This window comes from Lampetra fluviatilis, chromosome 24 (genome assembly GCF_964198595.1).
Source record: "Lampetra fluviatilis chromosome 24, kcLamFluv1.1, whole genome shotgun sequence".
NCBI classification, from domain to species: Eukaryota; Metazoa; Chordata; class Hyperoartia; order Petromyzontiformes; family Petromyzontidae; genus Lampetra; species Lampetra fluviatilis.
Genome location: NC_136298.1, coordinates 8,643,586 through 8,654,603, shown reverse-complemented (window position 1 = coordinate 8,654,603; position 11,018 = coordinate 8,643,586). Strand labels below are relative to the sequence as shown.

The following is an 11,018-nucleotide window of genomic DNA, read 5'->3' as shown; positions in this document are numbered from 1 at the left end:
TATTTACCTGTCACTTCTACGTGTGACACTACGCACTGGGCAGGGCTCCCCAATTGCCAAGGCGTCGGCGGGTGGGATGCGGACCGCAACCGCTCCAGCGATTTCACAGATCCGGGCTGGCGTGGCGCGACAGGTCACGGATGGCTCGCTTCATGTTGGGAGCGACTGTGGAGAGACGGAATATTATCATCGCACATTCACACTGCAACCCCGTGGCTCAAACAGTTTGTAACCTCCCAAGAACAGTGCCTTGTTTTTCTGAAGGTGCCATTGCCCACAAAACCATACTGATTCTTCTTCTTGGTTCTTTCGGTAAAGTCACGTAGAAAGAACCAAGAATATGAATCCCTGCAGTCACGAAAGCTTTAAATCGAAACATTGATTCTATTTCAAGACCACGGTGCTGTTGACGAACATGTCGAGTCTCTGGTGTGCAATGGAAATCACTCACTCTCCTCGTCTGGGAAGAGGTAGTAATACTTGTACTTGGCAGTGCCGTGGATGTTGTAAATCTCGGGGTGCACGATGCCCATGTAGTCTTGGGGGGTGGGGGGGGGGTTGGAGACGAGAGGGCAAAACGAAGCATCAAAAAGAGAGCGGAATTCCGGCCAACGGGGGTACTGCAGGTGCCAGGGCAGTCCACCTGGGGGCGCGCGTGGCTAAGCAAAGGCTTTTGAAAAGACGGTTGCGGGACAATGCACAATGTGTCGGCAAGAAAGGTTACGTTTCCGGACCGTGTTTACGGGCCTGTACCGCGTGTCGTTTGGCACGATGTCCGACGTTTCGGCCCCACTTGCTGGGAGCTTCTTGAGCAAACATTGGCCATCGTGCGGAACAATTTGCAGTGCAACTCAAACATCCAAGAGCTGAAACGGCGCAACCGTGAAAACCTACACCGCAATGAAGGGTCTGTCTCACCATATGCATATAAAGTAACGTTCTGTTCAATCAGCCTTTGACCCTACTGCATCAGCATTTTCCAGCGGCAGTTTAAAGCTGCGAACGTCTGAACCCGGGTCTAACTTCGGAAGGTAAAAGCAGGGTCTAGAACAGTGGTTCTTAACCTGGGGTGCGAGATGCCCTTTCTGGAGGGTGCGAGGCATGGACAGGTTTTTTGAGAAGGTAAATCATCAAAGACACAAATTAAGCATGGGCACTAAACCATATGTATTTATTAACATACATTATTTTTACGATTGAGAACCAATAAGGGGTGCAAGGCTACAGTGAAGGTTAATAACCACTGCTCTAGACTATGCAAGGCTTACTTTTGATTGGAGTTATGTAGCACGTTGCCATCGTCAATAAGAGGAACGGAGGTGGTAGAGCACTTGTATTATTTAAGCCAAAAAGTCCCCATTGCTATATGGGGTTGGCTCCGATTGTAATTGTTTACTTTCACCGTCTATTTTACTGTCACATCCACCATCCATAGACTTTTATACAGACCCTTAGAATTGCATAGAGAGACCCATCGACTCACATGCTGTTTACATGATCCACAGACTTACACAAAGAGCCATGAGGTGCACAGACTCGCATGATCCACATTGCGTTTTAGTCTGTGCCTCTTTTCTCGGGCACATCCACATTCGTCATATCTCATTCCCCCCACATCCTTCTCACCCCTCGGTCACCCTGTACTCCTGCCGGCTGGGAGGCTGGAGTAGGCATCTCCATAGCCCTTGTCATTACATGCCCATTGTAAGAGAGCAGCTGTGTGTGCCGAGTAAATCACATCTCCGGCCGTCTTACCAAGAAAGAGGATGCGGGGAACGTATCTTCCATCTGGAGCAAATGTATCGTCCAGGGGTTCATCCTTGGTTGGGAGAGGAAGGTGGAGGTGGAATTGGGCGACATGGAGGTTAGCGAGCCTTGAGACTCTGCGAGGCTTTACTGGCTAAATACATTATATTTCCTATGCCGTCTTGTATTTCGGACCAAGATTAAACAAAGCTGCTCTATGCGACCGGGTCTACTTGGCCATTCCTCTTCACGCCTTCTCGCTGCCTCCCTCCTCCAGCTCAGCCGCTCGCCACTTACATACGGACTCGCCCATGTCTCTCGAGTTCCCATCTGGAAACTAAAAAAACTATAACCTACAAAACTGAAGTATTTTTTTATTTGACCAGGTAAGGCTCACTGAGCTATATAGCTCTTTTTGTAGAAGCGACCTGGCCACAAATGATAGCTCAACAAGCGGCTTATGTGGACATTTATATCAGCCAAATAATTTAAACGCGTGTTTCTAAATGTAGAGGAGATACCCGGGGGACCCAGCGAAAAATCCACGCGATCACGAGGAGAGCACGCAGACTCCACATATACAGCAGGTGTCAGGGTGGGCGATCGAACCCACGACCTCCTGTATACCTTCATTCTAGATTTGAAGCTTTCGTGACTGCAAGGAATCATATTCTTAGGTTTTTTCGGTAAAGTCACGTAGGTAAAACATCAAAATTAATGAAAATAAAATAAAAACAAAAATTACGACGTTTCGGAGGCAACACAAGTCTCCGTCATCAGGTGGGACCGTCACAGCCGAAAACTCGCGAGGCAGTTAACATCTCGCCATCTTGGAGCCCTGTATGCAAAGTGGATGAGACCAGACCATCACTCTGGACAGAGTGGCACCCTGGGGTAAGTGACCAAGGGAAAGACCTCAAAAGTCAGATGATGATGATGGGGGTGGTGATTGAGACTGTAAAAACGGCCCTGAAATGGCTGTGTAACAAGGGGAATATCTAAAGTCAGATTGTTGGTGGTGATAAAATATTTTTTGTAACAACTGGGATCTGGCGGCAAGAAGAAAGCGTGGTCTGTTTGGCAGAGTGGAGGACACTCACAAAGAGGTTGACGAAAACCATGTGGTGGCTCAGCCTCAAGATCTCCCTGGAGTGAGCGAAGCGGGGTCTGAGGACTGCACGCACAGACACGGCGGGAACATCGCGTGCACACTGGACATCTGTGGAGAAAGCTTCATAGCTCATCGGATTCCTCCGGTATAAAATAAATATTCAGATTCTGACACGAGCACCCATGGTTACCAACCATTATGTGACTTTGCGGGTAAGTCAACAGTGGTTGTCCTATGGATAGACTCGCCCCTGCCAAAAGGAATGTGGAATTTCCATCACTGGCTCGGGGCTGACTTAGAAATAGTTTCCTGCGAGTGTGTGAGCAGTGTATGTGACCCCATCATAACGTTGCAGACGTTATTTCAGTCTCTCACCCCTCCAGACCGACTTATTTCATTAACTCGTCCCCACAATATGCGTTAACGTTACACGGTGCTCGAGAGATTTGACACTTGAACATTTTAACAAAACAATTACTTGGCGACGCTGCTGCTGCTGCATTGGCCAGTGGCGCACGGGGACAAATAACAAACTCGCCACATTGGTCAATAACACTGTGGCCTTAAAAAGAAAAAGTCTACAATAGGTAACGTCTCGGGTCATGGTCCTTCCCTACTGCAGCATCGAGAGGCCGTGGGAAAGGGCCACTGTTCGAAAACAATGCCCATTATATATTTGTTTCCCTCTCTCTCTTTTTAAGGCCAAAGTATCGTTGACGAGTTTTCTTAAACATTTCGGTTTTATTACATGGCAATTGACAGGCGTGCCCCCCCCCCCCTTGGGTGTGGATGAAGGAGGCGTAATGCGGAGACTTCAGAAAGTAGCCGCGACATCCAGGGTCGTTTCCCAACGCACGGTGGCAGGCCGCGGGCAATGCGACGGCCACGAATGCAAATGTCTCATCTCGTGGCAATAATTCCGTTGAAGACGTGCGCCCGATGATCACGTGCTCACCTTTGCACATGGGGCACCAGTGCTTGTGAATGAGCATGAGGATGGGTTTACCACTGCAAGGGGGGGGGGGCGGGAGCAGAGGATGCACACGCCACGTCTCATCAGACACTTTGGAAGCCCACTCCACGAAGATAAGCTCGTCGGTTCTACCCAGGGTGGAAAACGGATGCTCGATAAACACATGTCTCGAACTGTGGTTGCCATAGTATAATTGACGTATACTAAATGTTTTGGGTGGGCGTCAGTAGGGATGAATGTGACGTGAAACAATTACGGAATATGAAAATAAATAGCAAGTGGCTATCGACGCAGTATATATACCCCGGGCTTCCTTCCCGTGCTGGAAACTACCCATGGCCGATACTGCCACCATCTGCCACCCCAGGTGGTTAAAAACAAACCCTTCGTTCATAGGCTAAGGAGGACAGAGTTGAAGCAGTCGAGTTGAAATGGCGATGCAATGTTATCAGCAGTGGATACAGCAAGGAGTGATAACAACTACACCACCACTCCATCCACCCACGTGCTCCCTCCATGCTCACAATTCTTCCGCCTCCTCCAAGGCGTCGCCCAGAGTGTGGCTCCAGTTGTAGTGACTCCCGAAACCTGCAGGTGGATAAGGAGGTGGAGGGTGGCGAAGATTCATCGTGAAGGCGTGGAAACGACGGGCGGGACACTTCGTGGCTCAGAGCGCGGTGCCGTGTCGTCATCGCCGAGATTTTGGGATCGAATCCTGGATTTCAGATTAAGCCGGGTCCGAAAGTGTAAGAAGTTGATGGTCTGCACACACAAAATAAAAATTGTATTCGGGTTTGTACGTAATTTGCCCAAATCCCAGCTCTGAGAAGAGAACGAAACTCATCGATTTGCATGCCGTGGAGCGAATATAATGTACTCTCCGCACGAGGGCTGGTGCTGCCCCCTAACGTGGATCAGAGGACAACTTGAAGAGTTCTCTGACGCAGTTTGATAAGATCTCGTTCCGCGCTCCCGTCTCGAACACCGGTTGACTGCGTCGCCTGCAAGAATTCGTAATGGGACCGCTCCACTCATGGCGACGCTTGGGATGAAGATACAAAGACCTTGACAAATGTATTATTATTTTCTACCCATTCAGCGCACGACACATATATCGAATCACGTGTGCAAATAATCGATTTGTTTTAATATTTGTATATGCAGTGGGTTCGCATAACCGCAGCAGCCACTAGAGGCCGTTAGATTCACCACAGGGTCATAAAAAAGAATCTATTCTTTAACCAAATCAAAAATTCAAAGTCGTGGATGGAGAATTATTACTACCCTGATGATGGATGATTATTATTAAAACTATCTAGGAAAGTGTTACGTTTATAATATTTGGCTGTTATACTGGTAGGAACGAAGTGAACCAGCCTACAATAGATTATATCGTCCGTCCGTCCGATGTCCGATTAGGTGTAGCAACATCGCCCCCTACTGCAAACACTTGGCAGGACCCTACAAAAACCTTTAGACTCAGTGAGGCTTCCCTGGCTAAACAAGTGTAACATTCCCTTATAATTCCCTGAGATAGTTTTTAATTAAAACATTTAAATTAAAAATTAACTCACAGCGGCCTAAAGCCTACAGCTAGGCCTAAAGCCTAGAACTAGGCCTCAAACTCTCCCTTCGTATCGTACCCCCGCCATTTCATTTTATTATAGCCATTCATTTGTTCGTTCCTACCAGCCCACCCCACAGGGACCTGTTATATTGTCACGTGCGACGCCACTACGTTGGGCTATCATTTGTGGCCAGGTCGCTTCTGAACATAAGTTATGTAGCTCAGTGGGCCTTCAACTGGCCAAATAAATAAAAACACAGGTAGTTAGTTCGTTTTTCGTGAAACGCGCACTCCGTCCAGATTCATTTAAAATCAGACGCTCACCGTGATCCAAGCCGCCGGGACAAGACTCCTCCAGCGGGGCAGCTCGTAATCCGCAGGGAAACATCACCACCACCGTCACCACCACCGTCACCGCCGTCATCACAGTCGCCATCGTCAGCAAGCCGAGCGACGGCATTCTACGAGAGATGTGCTCGGTCGTACTGCGGGTGTTGGAACTCTCTCGCTCCGATCAAACCCAGCGTGTCCGGGGTCAGGAGAGGGCCTTCAAGTGGATGTCACTACGCCAGCTGTTGATCCCTTCTCTCTCTCTCTCTCGCCCTCCCACTTCGCCATTCCAATTTCCCCCCCCTCTTTTTAAATCAATATCCCACAATCCCCCATCTCCCTCTTCTCAGTCTCGTGCACGCACTCACTCTCTCCACGTCTACCCATATCCCCTGCATCTCACTCCATCTCTCGCCCTCACTCTCCCTCTTCTCCACGTTTCACCAATCGACCCTGCATCTCACTCCATCTCTCGCCCTCACTCTCCCTCTTCTCCACGTTTCACCAATCGACCCTGCATCTCACTTCAAGTCCATCTCTCGTTTCCTCTCACCCCCTCCGAGCTGCTTGAGAGGACACGTGGAGGCCGCTCACGCGGTCGATTTGTGGATTTTTTTTTTGGTCTGGACAGATCGAAGTGGAGAGAATTGCGCAACAGTGACGCCATCACACAGCTCACATGCTTGTATCTCCGAGTACGGTAAAATATATAGCCCATGAGCCCAGAGCAGATTGTCTTGCTTGTCTGTACCACCCGAGGTTGCATAACGTTAGTGGTTCACATTTATTTACGTGGCCAATTCCAGTGAATTATATAACCATTTGAAATGAGGTCAAATACTCCACCGGTATTAGCAGCGTCAAAACATTGGCACTACTATTGTTATTACCTTTGGTGGTAGCAATTTCTTTTAAAGCCCATAGACTAATACAGTATAGTATACATAATTGTAATAAAATGTATTAGGTTGATGACGATGCACACGAAGATAGAGATCCCCCGTATAGCTTTAACATACTCTTGGGCTAAGTGCTGTTAGCGAGCACCTATTAAGACCGGAAGGGCAGACGAGGGGGTGGGTGGCCACCACCGTGGCCGGCCGCTGTTGTCACCCTAAGTGGCGATGATTACACATCGCACCAGGTTTTGAGGCCGAGCCGACCCCAGGAGAGGCCCAGCACCGGTTTATACAATCATCGCTCGTATTGGCCGTGAGCGGGAATCGAACCGGGGTCCGCCGGCTTCGTAGCGCAGCGCGCTGACCGCTGCGCCACCGCTCCCCATGATGATGATGATGATGCTCAACTCAACACACGCGCGCGTCTCCTGCCCAAACCAGACATCCCCCACCCCGTACCGTCACCCACGCCGCCGCTCCCGGCAGCCCCAAACCGGCGCGACATCGAGTCCACCTCCCCCGCGTCCCCCCCACGCGTCCCCCCCCCCTGCGCCCCCCCCCCCCCGCGTCCACCCCCGCCCCCCCCCACCCTTACACAATGCACCTGTCTGATGATTCGTTACCGCCTACCACGCGGCATCGAGAAGGCTGATTAAAATTGGGATGGTGGTCACGGTTCGCGGGCCAACATCAGTGACGATCATCGGAACCAGTCCTGGGCCTCCCCCTACCTCGACTCAGCCTTAAATGAGTACCTGGTACGATGGGTAAACATCGTCACTCGGGAGACAAAGGCGGCCGGGCGTGGTTGTTGGCCACCCAGCCCCTCGTGCGCCGTGCCGGCCTTCATCGGTGTCCTCGCGAACAGCACTTGCCCCAACAGTCTGTCGAAGGCTATACGGGGGGATCTTTGTCTTTTGTGCGTCCCACTTGACCTACAGATGATTCAAACGCACCTCCGATGCGCACGATTGGCTACGTACAGTGGCCGAGAAGTTCAACGTGCAGGGCAAGTCACCACAGTGTGGGCCCCGTTGCTATTACATCTGACGCTGTGACGTCGATGCGCGGGGCTCCCCCCCCCCCAAAGCGCGGGGCCCAGGGCTATCGCCCCGATTCGCCGTATCCTAGGAACGGCCTTTGCACACACACACAGGAGGATCTATCGTAATTTCAATCAGGGCTGCTGTTCATCAATGATTACGCACGTGCATCGTGCGACGACTTGACCGGTGTTGGCACGGACATTGGAAAACGTGAAAACACGGAGCCAGGTGGGGGTCAGAGGAACGACACTTGGCGGGGGGGGGGGGGGAATGTAACATGTTCATAATGAGACATCGGCACTTCCCAGTAAAGGGTCAAACAATTGACAATTATTGTGCCAATGACGATTCGTCGTGGCCGGAAATCGAATGCAAGTGGCTGTATGCGTGACACAACACGCGCACTGATCATCAGCAGCAGCAGGAGCAGCCAGAGGCAATCAACTGCTGGATGACGCCCCCCCCCCTCCCCCGAATCGCCACTCATTTGAGTTAAACGCACAATTACAGCAGCATGGCCTCCAAATACGTGTGTTTTATAAATATTAAACTAATTATCTGGTGATCCTGCGTTGGCAAGTAGTGCACAAGCACATGGAATAAATACATTTCAAGACGTTTCAGGTAATAGTCCTTTATTTTAAAAAAAAACGCGTGGGCCATATTGCACCATTGCCAGAAAAGTCGCATATTACTTTTTTGTACTTTAAGGCCTTTGTGTGATTGACGAACGCGCTGATTTATTTTTTGTAAATGCCAGGCTCTGCGCACGGTTGGCTAAGTAGGGTGCTAGAGAAGTTCAAGGCACGCACAATGAACTGCAGCAAATGACGGAATCGATGCCCGTGCGTGTCTACAGATTTACGCCACTTTCACAACGAATTTCACCACTCGCGAGCAATATTTTCCGTCCTTAGTGTCCAAGCCACCTTTTATCGGTGACATTTCTCGCTGTGTTTCCTGACGTGTCATTTGTGCTGTGTGTGTGTGGAGAGACGTAACTGTTGCGTGAGTTAGTCACAAGCCCATGTCACCCATCCCCACTGCTAAAGAAAGAGGAGGGGGGGGGGGGTGGACAGAGATGAACTACGCCGAGAAAATAAGTGAGGTCAATTTGCTTGGGTAGTGAACAAAGCACTGTTTTGTTTAACACGAAGGAGGCTTTCGCGCTCCTCCTCAACGGCCACCCACGGGAGGGGAGTTTTGTAACATCTGTGCGGTGATCTACCAACCAGAGGTGGGACAAAGTCATTGTTATGCAAGTCCAAGTCGAGTCGCAAGTCATCAAATTCATGACTCGAGTCTGACTCGAGTCCAAGTCACATGACTCGAGTCCACATCTCAGAGGTGGGACAAAGTCATTGTTATGCAAGTCCAAGTCGAGTCGCAAGTCATCAAATTCATGACTCGAGTCTGACTCGAGTCCAAGTCACATGACTCGAGTCCACATCTCATAGGTGGGACAAAGTCATTGTTATGCAAGTCCAAGTCGAGTCGCAAGTCATCAAATTCATGACTCGAGTCTGACTCGAGTCCAAGTCACATGACTCGAGTCCACATCTCAGAGGTGGGACAAAGTCATTGTTATGCAAGTCCAAGTCGAGTCGCAAGTCATCAAATTCATGACTCGAGTCTGACTCGAGTCCAAGTCACATGACTCGAGTCCACATCTCATAGGTGGGACAAAGTCATTGTTATGCAAGTCCAAGTCGAGTCGCAAGTCATCAAATTCATGACTCGAGTCTGACTCGAGTCCAAGTCACATGACTCGAGTCCACATCTCATAGGTGGGACAAAGTCATTGTTATGCAAGTCCAAGTCGAGTCGCAAGTCATCAAATTCATGACTCGAGTCTGACTCGAGTCCAAGTCACATGACTCGAGTCCACATCTCATAGGTGGGACAAAGTCATTGTTATGCAAGTCCAAGTCGAGTCGCAAGTCATCAAATTCATGACTCGAGTCTGACTCGAGTCCAAGTCACATGACTCGAGTCCACATCTCATAGGTGGACAAAGTCATTGTTATGCAAGTCCAAGTCGAGTCGCAAGTCATCAAATTCATGACTCGAGTCTGACTCGAGTCCAAGTCACATGACTCGAGTCCACATCTCATAGGTGGGACAAAGTCATTGTTATGCAAGTCCAAGTCGAGTCGCAAGTCATCAAATTCATGACTCGAGTCTGACTCGAGTCCAAGTCACATGACTCGAGTCCACATCTCATAGGTGGGACAAAGTCATTGTTATGCAAGTCCAAGTCGAGTCGCAAGTCATCAAATTCATGACTCGAGTCTGACTCGAGTCCAAGTCACATGACTCGAGTCCACATCTCATAGGTGGGACAAAGTCATTGTTATGCAAGTCCAAGTCGAGTCGCAAGTCATCAAATTCATGACTCGAGTCTGACTCGAGTCCAAGTCACATGACTCGAGTCCACATCTCATAGGTGGGACAAAGTCATTGTTATGCAAGTCCAAGTCGAGTCGCAAGTCATCAAATTCATGACTCGAGTCTGACTCGAGTCCAAGTCACATGACTCGAGTCCACATCTCATAGGTGGGACAAAGTCATTGTTATGCAAGTCCAAGTCGAGTCGCAAGTCATCAAATTCATGACTCGAGTCTGACTCGAGTCCAAGTCACATGACTCGAGTCCACATCTCATAGGTGGGACAAAGTCATTGTTATGCAAGTCCAAGTCGAGTCGCAAGTCATCAAATTCATGACTCGAGTCTGACTCGAGTCCAAGTCACATGACTCGAGTCCACATCTCAGAGGTGGGACAAAGTCATTGTTATGCAAGTCCAAGTCGAGTCGCAAGTCATCAAATTCATGACTCGAGTCTGACTCGAGTCCAAGTCACATGACTCGAGTCCACATCTCATAGGTGGGACAAAGTCATTGTTATGCAAGTCCAAGTCGAGTCGCAAGTCATCAAATTCATGACTCGAGTCTGACTCGAGTCCAAGTCACATGACTCGAGTCCACATCTCATAGGTGGGACAAAGTCATTGTTATGCAAGTCCAAGTCGAGTCGCAAGTCATCAAATTCATGACTCGAGTCTGACTCGAGTCCAAGTCACATGACTCGAGTCCACATCTCATAGGTGGGACAAAGTCATTGTTATGCAAGTCCAAGTCGAGTCGCAAGTCATCAAATTCATGACTCGAGTCTGACTCGAGTCCAAGTCACATGACTCGAGTCCACATCTCATAGGTGGGACAAAGTCATTGTTATGCAAGTCCAAGTCGAGTCGCAAGTCATCAAATTCATGACTCGAGTCTGACTCGAGTCCAAGTCACATGACTCGAGTCCACATCTCATAGGTGGGACAAAGTCATTGTTA

General features: G+C 49.5%; 1 protein-coding gene across 1 annotated transcript; it reads right to left on the bottom strand.

Annotated features, from left to right (window-relative positions):
- Nucleotides 1-103: 103 nt before the first annotated feature.
- Nucleotides 104-5,857, bottom strand: LOC144941238 (thioredoxin domain-containing protein 12-like). The gene is made up of 7 exons (XM_078867859.1): nucleotides 5,722-5,857; nucleotides 4,355-4,418; nucleotides 3,813-3,865; nucleotides 2,847-2,920; nucleotides 1,756-1,819; nucleotides 452-538; nucleotides 104-165 (listed from the first exon to the last, which is right to left on the bottom strand). The coding sequence occupies exons 1-7, from the start codon at nucleotides 5,855-5,857 to the stop codon at nucleotides 104-106; spliced, it is 540 nt and encodes a 179-aa protein (XP_078723985.1).
- Between the last annotated feature and the right edge of the window lie 5,161 nt (nucleotides 5,858-11,018).